Below are 25,858 nucleotides of genomic sequence, written 5' to 3'. Positions count from 1 at the left end.
GTTTTGACAAGAGAGAGACGCGGCTCGCCGCGTCTCTCTCTGTGTCAAAACCCGCGCGGGCAGTTCACGTGTGAACTAGCCCTAAGAATGCAAAACTGATGTACTTGACATTCTGCATAAACAACCATGGCTAATATAAACCATGTAAACCAATGATGTTCTCGTGCTCTGACACTAGATGGCGCTTGCACAGTATGATCAGCCCCATTCTCATTTTTTATTGCTCACGATTGTGTAATATCTGGGAATAGGGTATCTAGTACATTGAAATATAACAGATAATAAATAGCAGCAGATGTTTCTGTGTGATATGCTACAGATCACTTCTACTCAGACCCAGTCTCCTCCTAGTCACATTAAAGAAACACATAAAATAACCTTCTATTCTTACAGCACCAGAGTAACATAGATTCTGCATTGTGTCTAGAGCTGCTTTTCTGCTGATGGAAGATGGTAAGACAAAGCCTGGCAGAAGGAATAGTAACCCTGGTCTTGACTGAGTCATTGTTGTGCATGAGGAAGCAGAATGAGCAGGGCTCCTCCCTGGTCTCATTACCTACTATGATGTTGAGGGAGGAGGAGTTGTATGAGTAGAGTTGCCAGGAGGCAAGACAGGAACAAGCATTATCTATTCAAGAAGCTGGAGGAATTATGCTGGACACACCATGAGCTGGAGGCCTAATAGCACCCAGAGGGTAGTTCTGACAGCTTACCATGCTAGTAACAACAAGGCTGCTACAACAGGTAGCAGTGCCAAAGACAATGGCCAGGTGTCCCCTAGAAGGTAAGACTGCTGAGGAGTGAGCTGGCTGAGACAGGACTGCTGCAATAACTGCTGAGCACCTGTTAGGACAGGAATAGCTGCTGTGGGCACAGAGCAAATGTGTCTGCACAGCAAATGACAGGTTTACACTGTGTATTATTAGTATCTGTCTGCAAAGGGAAGACTGCAAGGAGCAAGAAAGGTTTCACATGTCTGAAATATAGCTAATGTTCTCGGTTACTAGTATCAATATTGTCTTTGCTTGTATAGTGTTTGTAAATATGTCAAGTGGCTGCATATTTTACATTGTTTGAGTCTTAAAGTCACGTTAGATGAGTTTCTCACGTGCAAACAACAAATGAAGTAGTTAATAATCACAAAATATTTAGTTATGTTATAATAATTTGGGTGGATTTCTGATAACCCTGGTGATAGCCACTAGTTCTGGCACCTTGTAAAACTTTTCACTGAGGTGTATGTGCACCATTAGGGCTAGTTCACACGTGAGTATAAGGGGAGGTTTTTGACAGCGGATTTTGCGTCCAAAACCTCCCCTTATAATGGTGGTCTATGGAGACCGCCGGGCTTCTGTTCTCCGCTAGCGGCGAGCTGCTGCTAGCGGAGAAAAGAAAGGACATGTCCTTTCTTCAGGCGGAAGCCGCGCTGTCTCAGTAGCGCGGCTTCCGCCCCCCGCAGCTCCCTCCTATGTCGGCTCATTCATTTGAGCCGACAGCAGAGGGTTAAGCCGCGACAGCGATGGTCGCGGCGGGCGGGTTTTGACAAGAGAGAGACGCGGCTCGCCGCGTCTCTCTCTGTGTCAAAACCCGCGCGGGCAGTTCACGTGTGAACTAGCCCTTAGGCAGCGTTCACACTACCGTCGGTGTCCGACAGCTAGTGTTCGCTGCTAATGTCCGTTCAAAATCTTGTGCGGACATTAGCATCGGATGCTAGCTGTGTCCGTGACATTTTGCATTGATTTAAATGGACATCGGGTGCGTTCTTTTACTGTCCGTGTCTGTCCTTAACTGTCCGTTCCCAAAGATGTCCGACTTTTCAAGCGGACAGCAAAACCCGACATTTAGGTTTTTGCTGTCCGCTTGAAAAATCGGACATCTTTAGGAACGGACAGTAAAAGTACGCACCCGATGTCCATTTAAATCAATGCAAAATGTCACGGACACAGCTAGTGTCCACTGCTAATGTCCGCGCAAGATTTTACACAGACATTAGCAGCGGACACTAGCTGTCGGACACCGACGGTGGTGTGAACGCTCTCTAAGACTTAACAATGACCCTTCAAGGCTCATTCACATACTATATATTATACTATATTTTACTATGTATACTATGTTTTTTTTGTTTTGTGTATATATATATATATATATATTGGCATAGTACTAAAATGCAGTTGATGATCGGTCCAATCTATAATCTGTAGGTTTTTTTATGGGTGTACTTTGATGTCTTGAATATAAATAAAGTATTTTTCCATCAATTATGTTCAGCTCAAGAAAGGGGAAAAAATAGGCTGGATATAACTGATGTATGTGAATACACCCTTAAAACATAATCCATTCATGGATCCCTTATGGACTGGAACCTTTCAGAGGTCAGTGAAAAAGGTCAGAAATAGAACGTTCTGTCAGACATATGAATAGACACATTGAAATCAATGAGACATATATATTTATTTCCTATCGGTATGTCTTTGGAATATGGGAGGAAACCCACACAAACACAGGAAGAACATACAAACTCCTTGCAGATGTTGTCTTTGGTGGGATTTGAACCCAGGACTCCAGCACTGCAAGGCTATAGTGCTAACCACTGAGCCACTGTGCTGCTAATGGGGCAGATTAATTCAGACTGGTGTATCGTACACCATTCTTATTAAGGGATTTTGACTGACACATGGAAGGAGTAATTTATAAAGAAGCTGGCGATGGGTGATGTCAAAGAAGTGGGAGGATCAACTTCCACTGCAAGGGGTGGTGTAGGCAGGAGGTGGTAGTGGTCTGACTGGCAATAGCAGTACTCCAGGGAGCTGACTGCCCTCCCCCACTTCACCAACATTTGCATAATAATTTAAAGTTATTTTTTCCAAATATAAGAAAGTGACAAGTAAAGTGCTCTGTAGGGGGAAGTGATAGACTACCTATAATGTGTAGGTTCTCTTTGAATAAGTAGTATAGCAGTTTAATTTTGTGATTTTTATTTTTATTGTCTTAGTTTTGCTTTGTGAAAACTGACTGAGTCAAGTAAATGATATTTGTTAGGTGTGTGTGAGCGAATGCATTGCAATTAGATGTGTCTGCTTCCAGTATGTCTTCCTAGACCATAACAGCAGTGACATGTGCATCAGTTGAGAAGCCTCCATTAAGCAGTTTGCTTATTGTCTCTTGCGTTCAGTTAATGGATAAAGCTTTCATATGGAAGGTGGCTTGCAGTTAAATAGCTTATTTCTATGGTTTGGATTTTGCATTTTACACACTTGTGAGCACGCCTACGGAAAATATAATATAGGACTAAAATGTTACCTTCTTAAAGGAAGGTTGTCAGCTAATACATCAAACTAATGCATTACCTCTTACAGCATATTCTACACTTTCCAGAAATGTGTTTCTTGTTCTTCATTGCAGCTCCATTTCCATGAAAGTCTTATGCAAATTAGCAAAAAAGGGATTTAGGGATGTGTTCTCTCCTACTAAATCTCTGCTCCAGATAGCTACCCCTTACTGCAGATAGTGATAAGTTGTCACTCAAACAACAGGGCTGAAGCTGGGCAGGGGTGGTTATCTAGATCAGAGAGTGAATCGCTTGCATTAGAAGAAACATCCCTAAAGCCCTTTTCAGCTAATTTGCATAAGACTTTCATGGAAATGGAGCTGCAAAGAAGAATAAGAAATACATCTTTGGAAAGTGTAGAAGCAGCACTACAAGTTATCAACTTTATACCAATTTTCTTGCTGACAGACTCCCTCTAACAACTGCCATGTTGCATGTTTGACAATATATATTTATATTTTTTGCTATGCTTTTATATACTGTATCTTTAGAATGGTTATAGTAGACCTTTGGGGAACAGTAAGCTTGTCTATTTTTACACATATTCCCCTTAAGGCGGATATAATATAGCCAGACAATACAATTGTGTGGACTACAAACATGTTTTTGTTTCCAGTAGCTAAATAGAAGGACTTCTATTCTTTATAAGAACGCCTTATACTACTAAGCAGTCTAAGGATACCAGCTGCACGAACTATTGTTTGCAAGCTACAATATTCCATTCATCCTGTTTTGAGTTGATTATTCATGTCTATGTACAGTAATAACAAAAAGCGTAATATGTTGTGATATAACACTTCCTTTGCCTAATATCTTCCACCTAAGCCAGGTGTACCCCTTTATAAAACAATTAGACTGTCCATATAGGAAGAGGAAATGTCTAAATATCCTGTTTTACAGTATAGCAACACATTTGTCTTTATAAACCATTTGCTTTTAAGTTTTCCTGACTGTGATAAATATAGAGCAACAAAAGTTCTCCTGTCTTTGTTCCTGTACATGGCATAAAGTGTGTAGAACACGCTTTTGCTTCATTATAGCATTTGTTTACTGAGTCGTGGTTTTTTTTGTTTTTTTTTTTTGAGAAATCAAAATATTACATGACTTTACGAGGGTCTCAACCCAAAAAGTTAAAATTTCTCTAATTACTTAGGCAACTTTCACAAAGGTGGAGATCCAGGTTCAGCTCAGGAAAACCATCTTAAAGAGGACCTTTCATGGTTTGGGGCACAGGCAGTTCTATATACTGCTGGAAAACCGACAGTGCGCTGAATTCAGCAAACTGTCGGCTTTCCCGATATGTGCCCTGGGTAAAGAGCCAGTGGTTCCGGTACCGTAGCTCTTTACAGTCAGAAGGGCGTTCCTGACAGTCTGTCAGGACCGTCCTTCTCCACAGCAGCGCCTATCATACTGTACAGTGTGAGCGGGGAGGAACGCCCCCTCCCCTCCTGATAATACTCATCTATGGACGAGCACTGTGAGCAGAGGGAGGGGGCGTTCCTCCCCACTCACACTGTACAGTGCGATAGGCACTGCTGTGGAGAAGGACGTACCTGACTGACTGTCAGGAATGCCCTTCTGACTGTAAAGAGCTATGGTACCGGGACCGATAGCGCTTTACTCGGGGCACAGATTGGGAAAGCCAACAGTGTGCTGAATTTAGCGCACAGTCGGCTTTTCAGCAGTGTATAGAACTGCCTGTGCCCCAAACCATGAAAGGTCCTCTTTAAAACTAATGAAAAAAAATTGCTTATGCCAGATAAAGTACAGTAATGTTGCCATTTTGGTGGAAATTAGGGGAGTAACTAGCAAAGACTGAGCTCCATAGCAAACTTTTGATGTGCGAGGCCCTCCCGTCCTCAGCATAGAGCTCCCTTTTCTAGCTCCCATGCCATAAAACTCTCTTTACAGGACCTCACATGGAATAACTCCCCCTTTACACACAGTATAATGTCCCATAGTGGCCCCTCCACACAGAAATGATGTCCTATAATGGCCCCTATTGTGCTCATTACAAATTTTGCTAAATTTTTCCAAACCTGAAATTTTTTGGGTTCACCACCCACAAACTACAGACACCCACAGACATTAGCAGCTATTATTTTAAATAGGACAAATAGGACCTTTCATATCCTCGGGCACATGGGGTTTTATTTACTGCTAGAAAGCCAACCGTGTGCTTTTGGCTTTCCGTTATTTGCCCCAGGAAAAGTACTATGGAAGAATACTGTCAGGAGTGGGGTGGGGGAGCGTTGGACACAGGAACGCCCCCTCTGACCGTATAGCGCTACAGACAGAACTAGATTTGTCAGGAGGGGATTTTCCAGCTAGACTGTCAGGAACACCCTTCTGTTAGTGAAGAGCTATCAGTAATTGCACCAATATTTCTTGCCTCGGGACACATAATGAGAAAGTCCACTGTCTGCTTTCTAGCGGTATATATAACCGCATGTGCCCGAGGACATGAAAGGTCCTCTTTAAGTTTCAGGTGGAGCCTTGGTTGATCAAAATGTTTTTACAGCACATCTGAGAAATACTCAATAAGTTTACTCCTAAGCAATTTTTGCAGTGTGACATTAGGGAATGCTGTGGTAAACTAGTTACTGGTATTCTTTATACAGTTGCAAACTAGTTACTGGTATTTTGTACACCTCTAAACCCCCATTAGTTTGGTCATTTTAGATCTGCTTTGATCACTAAGTATGATGAATACCAGCCCTTCCCCTACAGTCTATTTAGGCTTGTTGCTGATGTAGACCTTCTGAACTATTGTGAGATTTTGATCTGGTTAAAATTTCTATCCCTTTGACTTGTAGTTCGTCTATATCACCTTATGGAACTTTTTAGAGCTTGCATTGCTGTATGGTATGGTTAAATACTCCATTGTAAGATATTTGTACTTTGCTGCTCTGAGTTCCATGCACAGTGATCTTCATTAATTGTTTTGACACTTCTTGGTTACATCACTTGGGCGCATATGGTATAAGATGTAAACATATCATGTGTAAACATGTTTGATGCAGTGCCAAGTAATGATATGACAAGATTGTATAAATAATTGCTGTGTTGAGACTTCTTGCCACAGAGCTTGGAAGGGTCTTTAATGTGTGCTTATTTCAGTCCTAAATGTAAAAACAGAAAAAAAAAATAAAGCTTTTTTTTTTTTTTTTTTTTACTTTGTTTTGACATGTTGAGATCCAGTTTTAGAGCTTATTATATATTAGGCTCCGTTCCCACGGAGTAACGCACCGCTCAATTAGACACCTAAACACGTGTCAGAGCGAGGCGCTTCAAAACAGATCACATTGATTTCAATGGGTGTCGGCTTACGCGCTACACTTTGAAATCAATGGGTTATAAAGCCTCCCATTGATTTCAATGGGTAGCGCGCGTAAGTTGGAACCCATTGAAGTCAATGGGATCTGTTTTGAAGCACCTCACTCTGACACATGTTTACGTGTCTAAATGAGCAGCGCTTTACTCTATGGGAACGGAGACTTATATGGTTCTCGTATGGAGCCACATTACATCTTTCTGCTAGAAGGATCCATTCTAAATCTTGGACGACAATTTGTGACTATAATGGTGATTGCTAGTCAATCTAATGTCTATTTTGGGTTATGCCATACTATGATGTGCACCCACACAATCTGTACAACCTGTGCTATCATGTAGCGTATGTTGTCTTCCCAAACACGCCTGATCGCTAGTATAACAATAATTAATGGTGTATATTTATTTGCAGTTTTACCATCCTGTTTATATCTGTTTAGGAGCAGAAAACAAAGCTGAGCTGATAATAGAATTTTCTGTATACAGAGATATACAGTACAGACCAAAATTTTTCTGCATTTTCATGACTATGAAAATTTTGGATTCACACTGAAGGCATCAAAACTGTGAATTAACACATGTGGAATTATATACTTAACAGAAAAGTGTGAAACAACTGAAAATATGTCTTATATTCTAGGTTCTTCAAAGTAGCCACCTTTTGCTTTGATTACTGCTTTGCACACTCTTGGCATACCCTCTGTTTCCTATCAGTGAGCCCGTTGCTAACCCAAATGCATATGTTTTCCCCCAGTCCCAACATTCTCATTTTGCATACCAACATTTTATGTAGTACAGTATCAAAAGCCTTTGAAAAGTCCAGGTACACCACGTCCACTGCAATACCCATGTCCAGATACACCACGTCTACTGCATTACCCATGTCCAGTCTTGAACTGACCTCCTCATAGAAGCTGAACAGATTAGTCTAACAGGACCGATTCCTCATAAACCCATGCTGATTGGGTGTTATAGGATTATTTACATTGAGATACTCCAGGATAGCATCTCTTAGAAAGCCCTCAAATATCTTTCCCACCACAGAAGTCAAACTTGCTGGCCTATAGTTTCCAGGTTCACTTTTACACCCCTTTTTCAAAATTGGCACCACATTAGCTATGCGCCAATCCTGTGGAACAGACTCAGTCACTACTGAATCCTTAAATATTAGTTGGGTGTTTTTTCCCAGCATACTACTGTAACCCCCTCACAGGAGTTACTAATGGTTATTTGGCCATAGAAGTGCCTTATATGTTATGATAGATTGTATGTGTTGTCATGTTTATTCTGTATTCATTTGTGTAATGTTGTTAAGCTATTGTTCTCTGCTTTCACTTGTCCTAGTGAGCTGTGGTCTCCATAGCAACACACACTATAGTGGGAGGATCTGTAGCTGGAACAGGAAATAGTCATAGCAGAGAGAGGAAGTAGTATTCTGTAAGAGCCAGGGAAGGAGAAGTGTGGCAGCGGCCATCTTGTGTTTCAGACACTGTGCTGTGAGGATTCCCATAGCAGCAGTAGGACAGAGAAGCTGTGACAGCGCCCTGCATCACTATCAGTAAGAGGAGAGGATTACATCAGGCTAAGCAGAGCTATAACCCTGGCAGCCTGCACCGACCTCTACAAGGTAACTGAGCCCCTGCAGTAGACCAGCAACTGGACCTGCAGCCATCTTAGACTCTCTGCTAATACATGGGAAGGAGTCAGCCAGCTACAAGCCACTGTGCCACAGCTCACTGCTACAGGACAAGTGACCAGCAGATGCCTGTTACAATAAAGCAGTGAGCACTTCTACTGATCCTGGCCTGGACATTGCCTTCCTTGCAGCTAAGCCCTGGGCTAAAGCTCTTTGTTGGAGTAGAGCACTGGCACCCACATCACCATCTCAGCCCAGGGACCAGCGGGTGTCTCATTACTCCAACTGGCGTCACAACTAACTGACTCTGCCTATTACCCTGTACACCTCTCCTGGGAGTTCTGGTGCCTATAAGGTCACCGTGACAGTCCAGCCTCCTGCACGGTTCTCCCGGGGTGGTCGCACTACTACATAAGTGGCAATACACAAGAACCCATTGTGAGGAATCGCTCAGGTAGATGCTCGGTAGCAGTGCAGGAAACGGCACAGACACTGGGCTGCACTTAAGTTCAGTATGTATTCACTTCTTGTGCATAAACTGCCTTTGCAGAGACACAAACAAAACAAAAAACCTTCTCGGCTGAGAACTAACTAAACATAAGAAACTTTTCCCCTGACTATACAGGAGCACAGTACCTGCTTTGTAGGATCTGTTTGGACAGGTCAGCTCTGTCAGTGTGGTGCCACACTCCTAGTTCTCACACACAGACTAATATCATGCCTTGATTACACAGCTGACCTCGCTGGTGTGGGTTTTTACCAAACACCCTTTAGCTGCCTGGCTGGAACATGCCTGTCTTCCCAGACCACACTCTTCACTTTCTCACACCATGTATGAAGGTGTTATCTCACTTTAGAATAAACTGGAAAAGGAGAGTGAACAGGATGGCACTGCTAAATATACGGATGTGAGTCCTAGTAGGCTGGATGTATATATGAGGAATAAAACCTTTTATATTGAGAGCCGTGGGGGTGCTCAACAACCAGAAATAGAGCACTGTGGCAATAACAAAATAGTAGAAAAATTGGAAGGGCACTCACCCACATCGAGGCTCGTCTTTGTAAAAAACTTCTTTATTTGAGGCAATACATCTCTAAAAACAATAAGTGCAGGGAGGGAAGAACAGCATGCAAAGGCAAAAGGCAACAGCCGTTTCGCGCAGCTATGTGCGCTTTCTCAAGCCATAGAATGCAATCACAAGTGGACAAGAAAGCAGGTTTAAGTACTGTGGGAACAATCAAGCATAAAGGAGAAACTCCTGAAATGGCTTCAAATTCTAACCAATAGGAATGCCGGTGTTCTCATTGAGAGAGAGGACCAGAATGAAAACTGTCAGAAGCCCATATAAACCAATTGGTAAAGGGCCGATGCTCATGCGTCAATGCAACTTTGCACTATAAGGAAGTGCTTCTATGTTTCTACGCTGCTCTTCGCTCATAGGAGCAAATCTGGGCAGCTGACCAATGAGGGAGAGGCCTACGCGCAAGCGTACCGCTGCCTCTACTATCTATCCCTCTCAATAATAGCCAGAGGGCCGTGGCCAATAGGCGAAGCGCCGATGTGCATGCGCATTTGAGCGCAGTCACGCCGGCAAAATGTACAGACACTTCATTGGCAGCCACGGAGAGGCATTAGCCAATGTAAAGGGTGCCGACGCGCATGCGCACAAAAGCGCATCGGCATCCACATACCGCTGGTCATAAGAGGACACTGGCCAATCCAAAAAATGCCGATGCGCATGCGCACTGAAGCGCATCGGCATCCACACATTACTGAACTTACGAGAGTGCGGCATATATGTTATACAAAAAACCCAAACTGGATGATAAATAATATCAAATTAATTAAGCGGGATTACTCAATGTTGTTAATCCTTTATGCTTAGATGTTATTAAGAGGAGCAGTTTTCACATGAGAGTACGGCAGATTGATAAAAGAACAATATTATAATGACACTGAACAGGGAATTTATAGAAGAATTATATATATATGAGATAGAAGAACGACAACCAAATGTTATAGCGATATCTTATAACTACAAAAATACTCATAAAAAAATTCCCATGTCCAATCTATCGTTTAACCCTAGAGGACCTGTTGCATCGGTCCATAAGATCCATTTCGCTTCGCATTGAAGCAATAATTTATTATGATCTCCTCCTTGAGGGGGTAAATTTCTTCTATCTCATATATATATAATTCTTCTATAAATTCCCTGTTCAGTGTCATTATAATATTGTTCTTTTATCAATCTGCCATACTCTCATGTGAAAACTGCTCCTCTTAATAACATCTAAGCATAAAGGATTAACAACATTGAGTAATCCCGCTTAATTAATTTGATATTATTTATCATCCAGTTTGGGTTTTTTGTATAACATATATGCCGCTATATGCCGCACTCTCGTAAGTTCAGTAATGTGTGGATGCCGATGCGCTTCAGTGCGCATGCGCATCGGCATTTTTTGGATTGGCCAGTGTCCTCTTATGACCAGCGGTATGTGGATGCCGATGCGCTTTTGTGCGCATGCGCGTCGGCACCCTTTACATTGGCTAATGCCTCTCCGTGGCTGCCAATGAAGTGTCTGTACATTTTGCCGGCGTGACTGCGCTCAAATGCGCATGCGCATCGGCGCTTCGCCTATTGGCCACGGCCCTCTGGCTATTATTGAGAGGGATAGATAGTAGAGGCAGCGGTACGCTTGCGCGTAGGCCTCTCCCTCATTGGTCAGCTGCCCAGATTTGCTCCTATGAGCGAAGAGCAGCGTAGAAACATAGAAGCACTTCCTTATAGTGCAAAGTTGCATTGACGCATGAGCGTCGGCCCTTTACCAATTGGTTTATATGGGCTTCTGACAGTTTTCATTCTGGTCCTCTCTCTCAATGAGAACACTGGCATTCCTATTGGTTAGAATTTGAAGCCATTTCAGGAGTTTCTCCTTTATGCTTGATTGTTCCCACAGTACTTAAACCTGCTTTCTTGTCCACTTGTGATTGCATTCTATGGCTTGAGAAAGCGCACATAGCTGCGCGAAACGGCTGTTGCCTTTTGCCTTTGCATGCTGTTCTTCCCTCCCTGCACTTATTGTTTTTAGAGATGTATTGCCTCAAATAAAGAAGTTTTTTACAAAGACGAGCCTCGATGTGGGTGAGTGCCCTTCCAATTTTTCTATTACTTTAGAATAAGCTTGGATTTTTGAACTTTTGTTGTCTGCTTAGAAAGTGTTCAAGTCTCACGCATCCTATAGCTACCCACAGAAACAATGACAGTACATGAGCTCTCCAAAATATCCTATACATTTTTATTGTAAGAATTTGGGTGAAAAAGGCATGTTGAATCTGCATAGTATCTGTATCTTTTGACATGTTTTAGTGTATTACAGTAGGGTTAAACACACTGTGTGACTGTAGATGTAAAATGACACATGGTAACATCGTAGTATGACAATATGTTGTATTAATTGAATACCTTAGTAGTATGGCATATGAAGGAACATGTCATAATATTCAGCAGAATGGGAGCATAAATTACTATGGGTGTACTGCATACTGCCTGATGAACATCTGCTCTTCTCTTATTGTTTTATATGTTCAGATGTACTGTAAGTGACTTTGACATCAAAGTGAATAGCGTCCTTTGACTGTTCTGTCATGATCCATTGTTTTCACACAAACAAAAAGTAGAAACTGTAATAAAGCTGTCACTCTTAGAATTCCCATTATAAGTCATGCCAGTGCTTATTTAGACATAGGAATATTTACATTGTTAGATCACCCACCGATTGTGATATGGGGTATATATATTGTGAGAAGGTGACAGGCAGAGTGCTGGAGTCCAGATATATCAGCCCTAGGTTTCTGACATATGTGTGGTCCGATGCGGGTCTTGAGTAGGCCTCAGCCCTGGTGTAGATTCTTGGCTCATTACTGGGCCAGAAAAAGGCTGCAGAGCCTGCATTCCAGTGCAGTTCCATGAGGTGTATGGTTCTGTCCTGTAACCCTGAGTCCAGTGAGACAATATTGCACTCATTTTGTTTAGTTAGTTGCTCAGACGAGCAGGTTTTTTTTCATTTTGTTTTTGCCTGCAGTTAAGGCTGTATTTAGTTTTGCTCATTTTATGCCTGAAGTCAAGGTTTATTTCTTTTCTTTTTTTTTTTTTTCCTAAATAAATCAGTCATTTTATTATATAAAATATTTTTTTGTGTGTTATTATAAATGCATTAACACTTAGTGAGGTTGGTTCGCCTAGTTCAATATTACATTTTGTTCAAAGTGATTGCCTACCGTAGCTTCTTTATAGGTTTTTTGAGCAGACTAATGGTTCCTCTGATATATAATACCTGACCATTGTTCTTGTATAACAAGAGTGCTTATGTTGTCAGATCTCTTGTTGTCATGTAGCATATATGATTGCTTTATTTTTAGTAACAAGTTATATTTTCCATGCTTATTGTACATAATGCTTTTAACCAACAGTTAGTCATTAATGTAGCTCCCAAAAGGCAGTTCGCTGTAGACTCCTACTGTTATATCATGACAGAGACAAACTCATGAATAATTTGTATTGACTTGTATTTAATGTTATCGTACATGCATGGAGAAGAAGGAATGCAGAGCACAATAAGAGTAATCGATATTGGTGGAAACAGAGTTTAACAAAACCAATCTAAGCTAAATAAATAGTGAAGACAGTGAGATTGAATAATTAAGAACCATATTGGATTACATTTATATAATCTAAGTCAAAGTATCATATTAATGGCAAGGAGTACCACCCATTGAGTCACAACTTGTTATACCTATACCTGTGCCAGATACTAGTCCGACTCTGTGTCCGGATTAAAAAACCTGGTTTTGCGGCGGAGAGCATAAAATGCTCACCGCCGCTCACGGCTGGACAGCTTTCAAACTGAATCGATCGATCGAATAGTCGTGCCATATAACTAAAGATTAATATTTGCATTCTGCTGCGCATCAGCCAATACCTAGTTGGTTTGTTGCTAAAGAATTACTCATTCGGTAATCTTTAGAATCCCTACTGACTGATTACAAATGAAAACTGGTATTTTGGTATAAATGTTCAGTTCTTTGCCTTTCACACTACTATGACATGTTTTGATGCTAGTGATGTGCTTTGAGTCTACTGTGAGCAAAGCACATTACAAATGTTTGTTGTTGCTAAGTAGTAGTTATTGATACAGAATTGTACACCATAAGGGGAATTTATCAATGTGTTTGCATAAAAATATTTTAGAAAAACCATTTTCTTGTGCCTTTTTGAGGTCATGTAGCGTTTACTCCATTACTGTGTAGTGTTTGTACCTACAATTCTGACTATTTCACGGTATTCACTTGGTTGCTTTTCTGACGGTGAATAGAGGTGTGGTATAGATGGAGTATCTTTGGGAAGTGTAGTTTGACGCATTTTTAAAATTGTGCAAAATTGTTGTATTGACTTCTTATACTCTGCAAGTAGAATATAAAATGGATATCTATATGGCGAAATAGTTGTGGGGAATAGATTGCATAAAATGTTCCAAACGATCGCCTTTTTGATAAATTTCTGCATAGCTTAGGACACAGTATCAAGGTGCTTGCATAAAAAATGTTGTTTTAATTTATTTATTTTTTCCTCAAATGATAAATTGCTGTCATTGAATGAGTTTCTGCATAATTTAGGTAGTACTCTAATTGCTAATAGAGGACGTCTCCTTGTATTTATGCCTCATGCCGCTGTAGATTATAAGGTGAATCTTGGTATCCAGGTACCTGTTGTAATGTCATATAGGAGAGCTCTGATCATTTTTTGCCCACTTTGTGAAGTGTTCGCAGTGCAAACGGAAGCCTTATGTTACCAACTTATTTCTGGTTACCTTTGTAATTCATGTACTTTCATGTAATGCAAAGGTGACCAGAAGCTAGAACTGGTGACGTCACGCTTACTCTAAATACATGACATTTAATCTCCTATGTATAAGTAGATTTCTTATTACACAGTTTACTGTACTATGCCCAGTGTGAAATCGGTGAGAGGTGGTGATAAATGAATCACCATAACGTTAGAGCATTTAAAGAGATGAAAGTCTGCAGAGAAGACATTATTTCCCTCTACCATTATCACAGTTGTCCCCAAAGGGAAAATAGCAGTTGTACACGTCATTAATTTTCCCACAGCTTCATATTCCTGGAGTCTTATTACATAAAATAAAGTACAAATATGGCAATCATTAAGAAGACGCTCCTAGTATATACAGTACTTTACTGTATTCAGATGAGACCTCATTAGACCTTGCAGTTTGCATAATATAGCATGGTTATAAAAGGTGTGTATACAGTAGCACTAAGTCTGCAGCAAGTGTGAACATAGCATTTGGGTAAGAATTGCATTAAAGTGTAACTAAAGTTTAGGACAACTTTGGATTTTCTTTTTTTATTTAGTTATTTATTTTTTATGTAGATTGTGAGCCCCACATACAGCTCACAATGTACATTTTTCCCTATCAGTATGTCTTTTTTGGAATATGGGATGGGAATCCATGCAAACTCCTTACAGATGTTTTTTTGCCCTTGGCAGGATTTGAACACGAGGACTCCAGCGCTGCAAGGCAGCAGTGCTAACCACTGAGCCACCGTGTGGTCCCCACAACTTTGGATTTTCTGGCAGTATTTGTTTCAGAAATTACATTTTGTTATATTCTTTATTGACAAATTTTGGCTCCTTTTTGTGAATGTGTGAGATATAACTGTTTGAACTAACCTTCCCCACCCTCATTTTCTATACATTTTACATAGTAACAGTTCTGTGAGAGGCAGAAGCAGCTCTCAGTACAGAAGCAAGGGGAAACGTGAAAAAAAAAAATGCAGGATTTCACAGAAAGGAGACCAAGTTGTTAATAAAGTATATAATTTATTTATGACACAAATACTGGAGTTTTTTTTTTCTAGTTTAGGACTTGGCATTCAGGATAATTAGCAGTAATAAAAATGAGCGCACAATCTACCTGAACTTAACTTTAAATAATTTTTTTTTTTTTTTTAAAAAAGGATAATGCATATTGAAAATGACTGAAAGCCTATCTCTTTTCCATGCAAAGTATTATACATATTCCTCTAGTGTTCTTGAAGTGGAATGTTTTACAGATAAGTTGTTTGATCTTTGTTCTGAGTACACACTGCATGCGGCTGAAAAGCACTTGTGGATATATTACGAAATGTATTTACAATTGCGCTAAGCGTGACAGAGGGCAAAGTGCATCTGGCTCTGCCTTACAAAGAATATAGCTAATTATAGAATGTTAAGGATTAAGGTAGAGGTTAAACAGGTTTACATTTTTCAGTGAGTGTCTATCAGTCACTATAGCTTACGATTAACCACTATGTGTGCCTACACTGGATATTGTGTATTTTTCATGTGATAGAAAGATCTGTAGTCTGATTCATATGGACTTTTGTTTGTTCTTTCATGCTTTCATCTTGGACAGATTCTATTTTAGAGATTACAGCTTTTTTAAATAAAATTAAAAAAAAAAGGACAACTGCTTTTCAATATGTATAGGTTTTCGTTTGGGGGGTCCCCAAGCTGACTCCTCAAACGCTGATGTGAACCGGGCCTAAACTCCATGTGACTGAATCAGCGCACTGTCGGCTCTCTTGGTACGTGCCATGGTGCTGGAGTCATCAGCACCAATATCTCTGCTCTGTCAAAAGGGTGGGCCTTATAAGCTAGCGTCATCACTGGTATGTGAGGAACGTCCTCCAGACTGTACTCTAACATAGCCTTGTACTGTCAGAGGGGGTGTTCCTTACCGCCCAGTGATGACGGTGTGCTATAAGGAACGCCCCCTGTTGACTTTCTAGTGGTATATAATACCGAACATTGATGAGGACAGAATGGTTCTCTATAGCTATCTTTTGGAAAAGATTATATTTTCTTATATCTCATTATATGTAATACTATACACAGTGGTGAACCTAGCCTCTCTGCTGCCTGAGGCAGATGTGGGGTGGGGTGGGGGGCGCTGGAGAGGAACATTACAATAAATACAATAATACTCTCAGGAGACGTCTCCCCACATTTCACGTCTCTTCTCTTTGGACCGCCATGACCACTCCTTTCAGCTGTGACTTGACTCTGTAAAGTTTGAAACACAGACATCTTTGACTCCTCACTTCTGAATTCAGCGCACTGTCGGCTTTCCAGCGGTATATAGAACTGCCTTTGCCCAAACCCATGAAAGGTCCTCTTTAATCCTAGCAGGCTTCAGGCCTATATGGTACTGCTAGCACAGGCTTTGGGCCTATATGGTAATATACCAGACCATGTGACGTCTGGGCATTACCATATAGGCCTGAAGCCAGCTAGGATTAACATCGGATCCCGGAGAGGTAAGTAACATTGTTTATTATGTCCCCCCCCCCCCCCCGGGGCTCCGATTATTATACCCCCCGAGTATAATAATAGCGGCAGTGGGATCGCGGCCTGGCCCGGGCCTATTCACTGCCGGTCTGCGCGGCCTATAGTACAAAGGGAAGTGGGGGTGGCAGTGATCAGGTCTGGGGAGGTTGGTAAATAGGCCGCTACCTGCTGGAGATACTCCTGTGCGCAGCCTGAGGCGAGCGCCGCGCCTCGCCTCATTAGAGGTGCGGCGCTGACTATACATTGTAACTGTCCATGTACTGAATCAAATAGGATTTCATAAGAACATAGATTATAGTTCTTCTAAACCAGGGCATCTCAAACTTTTTTTTTTTCTATTGGGGCCTCATCAACCAGAACATGGTGATTTCTGGACCCAAAGACACCAATTTATTATTGGTCAAAATCAAAATAAAGCAGTTGGTGCACTGGAGGTGGGCCTTCTCTTGGCACTCGGACCCCTAGCATCTCCTGCTGTATCACTACATGCAGTAAGTGTTGACCCCCCACCCCACCACTGCTTGAGCAGTAAGAGCAGTGCTTGGGAGCTGAATGCCTGTCCCCAGTGCCACAACTGCCTCCTTCACATGTTAGCAAAATGGCAGATTAGGTTAATGTTGATAAGTATAAGGATGTCAAATTGGGGTAAAAAAAAAAAAAAAACTCTAGTTGGACACTAAATGAATTTGGCAATGAATTGGGTGAATGGAGAAAGATTTGGGTATAATGGAGTAACATTTGTAATAGAGTACGATTTGTGAGTAATAAACTGAATTACAGCAGAACCAATGCCAGTCTGCTGCAGCTAAAACCAAGCAGATATTGTCATGAATTAGTAAAGGCATAGGTTTTAGACAAGAAAGCTTTATTTTTACCCCTCTATAAAGCACTAGTTTGATCACATCTTGAACATGCAATCGAATTTTCTATCCGAGAGCTGGAAACGGTTTAGAGAAGGATAACCGAATTGATATGCAGGAGATCTGGGGTATGAAGGCAGGCTATAGAGGGAAGACTGAGGGGAAATTATGATCTATTTAGATGAATGCAATACTGTTTATGGTTAAAGGAAGTACAGTTTCGTCAGAAGCCTTCCTTTACTCAGCAAACTTTAAAATTCTGAAACATGCACCCGCAGGATATGACTATTGTGAAAAGTGAGGCAAGCTTTAGAAAGGGTTAAATACCTTCTTTGTAAACCATAATATACAGGGACACTGGTATTAATGGAGAATATCATATAAAAAACAAAACCAATATGTCCGCTAACCTCAAATCAGAAGCAAAAGGCAGATATGTTCATACAGAAGTCAGCAAGCGGAAACAATACTCTGGGCCAGTACCAGGAGCTGATCAGAGAATGTGGTGGTAGTCTGGAACAACGGTGATAATAAAAAAGCCATATTTTTTTTTACCTAAAGAGAAAAGCCATGCTGTGTGCAATGTCTTTTAATTTTTGGATTAAATAAATAGATTTTTAATATTTCCGTTGACGCTGGACGGCCACCACATTTTTTCATTAATGGAGAATGTTGATCTCGGGATCAGTCCGATCTGCCTGCAGAGGTCGGGAAGGAATTTCTTCCACTTTATGGAAATCTGAGGCCTTAACTTTCACAACAATTTGTTTTTTGCTGTGCTCTGGATCTGTCATGGTCTATATGTTGTAACATTTTGGATTTGTAGGTAAAGAGACGGTGCAGGTTTTTCTTCAAAGCAGTTCTGAGCAGATTTATTTTCCTCAAGCAGAGAGACTTCAGACACAGAGTATACAGTAGCTTTCCTTCAGCAGAAAGACAACAGGAGCTTTTCAGGCAGCGCAAATGAAAGTCCAAGTCAAAATCCAGTCCCTTTTACTAATTTCAGGCATAGTTCATTAATCATGTTGATGTTAATCAGATTAGAGCACAATAGTAATAAAGCATAGTTGGTAACAAATTCCTGAGGATCTTAGCCCACCCAGAGATGCCCCAAAACTTCCCACTTTAGGGGGTGGGAGTAATTTTACCCAAGTACCACTCATTTTGTAGTTGGCCATGGCCTTCCCATTTCCCAGGTGTATTGGCACCTATGTGGAAGAAATACAGCATTATAGGTGCTGGAGTCCCAGCACCTATAATGCTGGGACTCCATGGGCCTCATGGCTCCACTTTTCTGTACTGTTATTATGTTTGCATTGTGAGACAATAGATCCGAGAGGAGGCAGACTCCTAGCATTATAGATGACTATGGTTCTGGAAGACCTGTCTGCTAGTGCAAGTAATGGGTTAACAAGTACACCTATATACCTTTAAAAGTGAATTGAGTGATTTCTGGGTGTCTGTGGGAGCTCTTGGTACTCTCTGCATGTGTTAACTTCCTGCTATGCTGTTTCCAGTGTACCTTCCACACTACCTCCCTCTCACTCAGCCTCTGTTACACCTGTCTCACTAGCTAAGCTATCCCACCCACTACTAGCGTCCACCTCTCCCTGTCTTCCTGGCTAAGCTATCCCTCCCATTACTAGCATCCACCTCCCCCTGTCTCCCTAGCTAAGCTATCCCACCCACTACTAGCGTCCACCTCTCCCTGTCTTCCTGGCTAAGCTATCCCTCCCATTACTATCGTCCACCTCCCCCTGTCTCCCTAGCTAAGCTATCCCGCTAACTAAAATTTTACAAGGAAAGTCTCTGCCTACTAGTGACATACTTTTGCATACTGTAATCACTATGGGGCAGTATGTCACTGGGATGCAGGGACCTCTAGTATCATAGATAACTAAAATGCTAGAAGTTGTCATGGCATAATAATCAGGCTGGAAAACCTGGCACACAACTGGACCAGGCTTTATGGGTAAAACTCTGGCCCACATTTAGTAAGGTGGATGTGTTTCAACTTGTTTTATTCTGGTGCATCTCAGTTTCTGCAACCCGCTCACCACTTCTTTTGACAGTGAGCGGAGCAGGCCAGGAATCTAAGTTATACCACCATGTGTTATTGCACAAATCTATGCTAGTCCCTGCCTGACTTAGATCTGCCCCTCCTGAAGAGAGTTGTCAGTTTTAAGAAATCCCCGCTCTGTTGTGTGAATCTAGGCTAATAGGGTAAACTGATGTGGAGTTCACACCAAAAAGAGAACTTTAGTGTTTACCTCCTGCATTTGAATATACCTTACCTATTGTTATACTACTATATAGGTGCTCCTCACGTGTATAGGTGCTCCTACACTATATAGGTGCTCCTCAATGACTGCTGTTTCCACCTTTGGCACTGAGTTCAGTTGTAGAGTACAATATATTGGTCTCCTACAACTGTTCAGACGTAGAGAATAGATTAGATATCACTTTGCATGTCCTTTTATTCGGTAGTTTGTGCTGTGCACCTGTTAAGTATCAGCTACACAGAGTTAAAACAGTGATGCATTTCTGCAAGAATATGATACATCAAGGAAGGATTCTTCCTCAGCCCAAGACATGCTTTTTTTCAGATCAAAGAATTTGCAAATGATGCCAGAATGTAGCCCATAGCCTAAGGGCTCGTTCACATCTGCGTTGTAGGGTCCTTATTGCAGGTTTCCGTTTCCTGCATAAAACAGATGCAGGAGACGGAAGCCTGCAGGAGACTTTCTCACCCATTCATTTGAATGGGTGAGAAAGCTGTCCGGCAGTGAGCGTTTTGCGCTCTCCGCCGCGAAACCGGGTTTTATAATCCGGACACAGAGTCGGACATGCACTACTCTGTGTCCGGATAAAAAAATCCGGTTTCGCGGCGGAGAGCCTAAAACGCTCACCGCCGCGCACGGCCGGACCCGGTCTATTGTTTCCGTCTTCTGCCATGCAGAAGACGGAAACCATAGTAAGGAGACCCTGAACGCAGGTGTGAACCCAGCGTCAGCAAGAAATGTTACCTTAGCAAGTCCAGCACCTTGCCTCATTGTTTTGAGTGCAAGATGAATGTGAGGAGCCACCTCTCTGGTAACATATATGTGAACATGACCTTATGACAATTATGGATAAGCGAGAGTGTCCATAAAACATAAAAAAAATTCACCTACATATATCAGATGAACTAGGAGACAGTGGGCCTATCCCTCTATAGTCTCTTCTCTATAACTAAAGCATTCAGCTTCTGGCATCTGGCATTGCTATACAGAGTGGCCCTAAGGCCCCTTGCAGACTATTGTGTGTATTTTGTGGTCCACAAAATACTGTTGAGTGTTTCGTTTTTGCGATTTGTGTCTCATCAGTATGTCTTCAGCATCCTTGCCATATGTCCGCAGAAATGGACAGTTTTGCTTCAGTGTGTCATCCTTCTTTGCGCATCCGCAGTTACGGATGACACACTGAAGCCAACAAAACCCTGTGGGTAGTGGCATAGATAGAAATAGTGGAGCCCTGTGGTGAAGTTTTGTCATGAGGCCCCTCTGACCGATGCCAAAGACCCCGACCCCCCGCATGATTACGCCCCATAGCAGCTCCTGCACACAGTATTATGACCCATAGTGGCCCCTGCACACACAGTATTATAACCCATTGTGGACACACATGAACAATTATTATATTCTGGGGTCTTTTCAGACTCCAGAGTATAATAATTGGAGACCCAAGGGGGGGATACAAACATAAAAAACACTGTTACCTATCCCTGACTCCGCTGCACTCCCTGTTGAAGTCGATCATCTTCAATGACGTACGGGATGTCACACGACCCGGACAACGACGCATATGGTAGCAGGCCCCGGTCATGGGACGTCACACTAGTAGGACCGAAGCCTGCCGGGACAGGTAAGTAAATGGGGCTTGTTAACAGATTATTAAAAAAAAAAAGTTGCAGTGGTAGTGGCTGTCGCCAGGCCCCTTAATGTCCCCGGCCCTGTGTCAGCCGCTACCACTGCTACACCGGTAGTTACTCCACTGCCTGTGGGTAACTACGTATCTGTTCTGCAAATATGGATGACACACTGAATACATCTGTATGCCGTCCGTGGTTTTTACTCTCCCATAGGTTTCTGTGGGCTAGTCCGTGCCACAAACACTGAGCAGAATAGGATCTTCTCTGAATTTTCCGGCATGGACTCGTGGCCCACACACAGATTCGTGAAATACATGGTAGTGGACTTGGGTCCATAGGCGATGAATGGGTCAGTGTGCTATTCGAGAAAAACACGGAGAGCACACTGAAATAGCATTTGGTCGTCTGCAAGGGGGCTGACATGCACTTTAAATCAAGGGATATGAGTGAACACACTGTAACAGAGCAGGCTACATCTTACTAAGGTCATATTTTTAATAAATCCCCAGCGTTACAATAAAGTTGCGTTAATTTATTCCCAAATGTATCCTCATTTATGTTGTTTATTTTTGAAGCAGTATAGATACATTCAGAATTCTGCAAAATTGCTCAGCAAATTAGTAAAGCAGTTCTATGGCTATGTATTTCTGTGTATTTGTCTCTAAATCCAGATTCTTTTGCATGATATTTAAATATTCTGTTAATTTCCATCCCTCGGCAGAAGCTGATTTAAATTTGGGTTTACAGTGAAGCATGTCTGAACTTGCTCTCCTTGAGTCTATGAAAGAATCCTCAAGGTCACACTGAGCATTAAACCTTAAGAACAGCAAGCATTTTATTTGATCTTGTGTATTAGCATTGGCTGGTAATACCAAACATTACTGTATATACAGTAGATTACTTAAAGCTTGACCTGCTTGGAATAACCTTCATAGTGTTCAATGTTAGCAATATATTTTATATTTCACATAGATTGGTACACAATGAAAGCAGGTGTCTACACCATTTCAGGACTCTAATACGGTAGTACAAAAAATCTGAATAAAACCGCATTAAAACTAAACTGTGAATAGAAATAACTGTATTTATTATATACACATTTCTAGTTGGATCCTCTACCAGTTGCACCAGTTAGTTATCCTGCAGTAAGTTGGGGTTAATTTCCTCCCTTGGTTGTGTTAGGAAAACCACTTAATCAGTCTATATTGGCATGTTAAAATCACCTAAAATGAATGCCCTTCCATGTTGGCTTTAAAGGGGTTTTCTGGGCAAAAAATGTTTTGTTTTTTTAAATGTCTGTTAATGGGTTGATAAATGGACTCGTATACCTTTTAGCCATGTTTTGAGTGATTTCTGGTATCTCCTGCATTTGTTTACTTGGTTCAGCTTCCTGCTATGTAACTTCCACACTAACCTCTCTCTCCTCACTCCTCCCTCCTCATCCCCCCTTCTTCCTCATTCCCCCCTTCTTCCTCATTCCCCCCTTCTTCCTCATTCCCCCCTTCTTCCTCATTCCCCCCCTTCTTCCTCATTCCCCCCCTTCTTCCTCATTCCCCCCCTTCTTCCTCATTCCCCCCCTTCTTCCTCATTCCCCCCCTTCTTCCTCATTCCCCCCCTTCTTCCTCATTCCCCCCCTTCTTCCTCATTCCCCCCCTTCTTCCTCATTCCCCCCCTTCTTCCTCATTCCCCCCTCCTCTCTCTCACCCCCTCCGATACGCCCCCCTCCCTGTATCTCTAGCTATCCCGTACTTCCTTTCCTACTCAGTCCAACCCCCAACCCATATTATATACATACCTTCCACGCTTCTTCCTGCGAGGTGGCTCCTCCTTTTTTACTGATTTTGCTGGTTCACGCTCTTCTCCAGCTTTGCTCTGTTGCTCTATTGCATATACATGAGCCACGCAGTAGAGGTGGATTATCGGCAGCAGTGCACAGAGCAGCACTTGGAGAAGAGGACGCGCCTGCCGAATCAGTAAAGGAGGAAGAGCCGTCTTGCAGGAAGAAGGTAAGTATAATGGGATGGATGGGAGAGGAGAGGAAATAGTAGTGACAATCTGTTTCCGGAAATGGGGAAACGGATCGTCATCGGATAATCAGAAAATGTCCCTGGAACAGTCATGTGATCCAGGAATATGAGTAACTGTACATTTTTGATTAATTATGTTATTTAGAAAGTAAGAGGGGAGAGAGGGTTTAGGTTAGTGTAAGGCTGTTCAGTTATCCCGGACACCCCCTTTAAGGATGTCCTTTAGAAGGTTTTTGTGGTTATGGATGATTTTAAAAATTGGATAATGGACAAGCAACCTAACTAGAGATGAGCGAACAGTGTTCTATCGAACTCATGTTCGATCGGATATTAGGCTGTTCGGCATGTTCGAATCGAATCGAACACCGCGTGGTAAAGTGCGCCATTACTCGATTCCCCTCCCACCTTCCCTGGCGCCTTTTTTGCTCCAATAACAGCGCAGGGTAGGTGGGACAGGAACTACGACACCGGTGACGTTGAGAAAAGTAGGCAAAACCCATTGGCTGCCGAAAACATGTGACCTCTAATTTAAAAGAACAGCGACGCCCAGCTTCGCGTCATTCTGAGCTTGCAATTCACCGAGGACGGAGGTTTCCGTCCAGCTATCTAGGGCTTAGATTCTGGGTAGGCAGGGACAGGCTAGGATAGGAAGGAGAAGACAACCAACAGCTCTTATAAGAGCTAAATTCCAGGGAGAAGCTTGTCAGTGTAACGTGGCACTGACGGGCTCAATCGCCGCAACCCAGCTTTCCCAGGATCCTGAATGGAATACACTGTCAGTGTATTCCCGTATACCCGATATATACCCCGATACCCGTTCCAACGGTGTGCCCCCCCACCTTCACCCCAGAAATACCCTGCAAGTCCCCTAGCAATAGAATTGGGGCTATATACACCCACAATTTTTACTACTGGTATACAGTGCCATTGTCTGACTGGGAATTCAAAGAATATATTGGGAATACAAATACCCTCATTTCTTGCTACTGCCATATAGTGCCAGTGTCTGACTGGGAATTCAAAGAATATATTGGGGTTACGTGCACCCACAATTTTTACTACTGGTATACAGTGCCATTGTCTGACTGGGAATTCAAAGAATATATTGGGAATACAAATACCCTCATTTCTTGCTACTGCCATATAGTGCCAGTGTCTGACTGGGAATTCAAAGAATATATTGGGGTTACGTGCACCCACAATTTTTACTACTGGTATACAGTGCCATTGTCTGACTGGGAATTCAAAGAATATATTGGGAATACAAATACCCTCATTTCTTGCTACTGCCATATAGTGCCAGTTTCTGACTGGTAATTCAAAGAATATATTGGGGTTACGTGCACCCACAATTTTTACTACTGGTATACAGTGCCATTGTCTAACTGGGAATTCAAAGAATATATTGGGGTTATAAATACCCTCATTTCTTGCTACTGCCATATAGTGCCAGTTTCTGACTGGTAATTCAAAGAATATATTGGGGTTACGTGCACCCACAATTTTTACTACTGGTATACAGTGCCATTGTCTGACTGGGAATTCAAAGAATATATTGGGGTTATAAATACCCTCATTTCTTGCTACTGCCATATAGTGCCATTGTCTGACTGGGAATTCAAAGAATATATTGGGGTTACGTGCACCCACAATTTTTACTACTGGTATACAGTGCCATTGTCTGACTGGGAATTCAAAGAGTATATTGGGAATACAAATACCCTCATTTCTTGCTACTGCCATATAGTGCCAGTGTCTGACTGGTAATTCAAAGAATATATTGGGGTTACGTGCACCCACAATTTTTACTACTGGTATACAGTGCCATTGTCTGACTGGGAATTCAAAGAGTATATTGGGAATACAAATACCCTCATTTCTTGCTACTGCCATATAGTGCCAGTTTCTGACTGGTAATTCAAAGAATATATTGGGGTTACGTGCACCCACAATTTTTACTACTGGTATACAGTGCCATTGTCTGACTGGGAATTCAAAGAATATATTGGGGTTATAAATACCCTCATTTCTTGCTACTGCCATATAGTGCCAGTTTCTGACTGGTAATTCAAAGAATATATTGGGGTTACGTGCACGCACAATTTTTACTACTGGTATACAGTGCCATTGTCTGACTGGGAATTCAAAGAGTATATTGGGAATACAAATACCCTCATTTCTTGCTACTGCCATATAGTGCCAGTTTCTGACTGGGAATTCAAAGAATATATTGGGGTTACGTGCACCCACAATTTTTACTACTGGTATACAGTGCCATTGTCTGACTGGGAATTCAAAGAGTATATTGGGAATACAAATACCCTCATTTCTTGCTACTGCCATATAG

General features: G+C 41.9%; 1 protein-coding gene across 1 annotated transcript in view; it reads left to right on the top strand.

The window, feature by feature from the left end:
* The first annotated feature begins 602 nt into the window (after window positions 1-602).
* The window catches only part of ARHGAP18 (Rho GTPase activating protein 18), an 86,278-nt gene continuing 61,022 nt past the window's right edge, over window positions 603-25,858 (top strand). The window contains exon 1 of the mRNA XM_075268053.1: window positions 603-784. Within this exon, the coding sequence (XP_075124154.1) occupies window positions 666-784 (119 nt within the window). The 5' untranslated portion in view covers window positions 603-665. The remainder of the gene's footprint in view (window positions 785-25,858) is intronic.

Source organism: Leptodactylus fuscus, chromosome 3 (assembly GCF_031893055.1).
Source record: "Leptodactylus fuscus isolate aLepFus1 chromosome 3, aLepFus1.hap2, whole genome shotgun sequence".
NCBI classification, from domain to species: domain Eukaryota; kingdom Metazoa; phylum Chordata; class Amphibia; order Anura; family Leptodactylidae; genus Leptodactylus; species Leptodactylus fuscus.
This window is presented reverse-complemented; position numbering and strand designations above follow the sequence as displayed.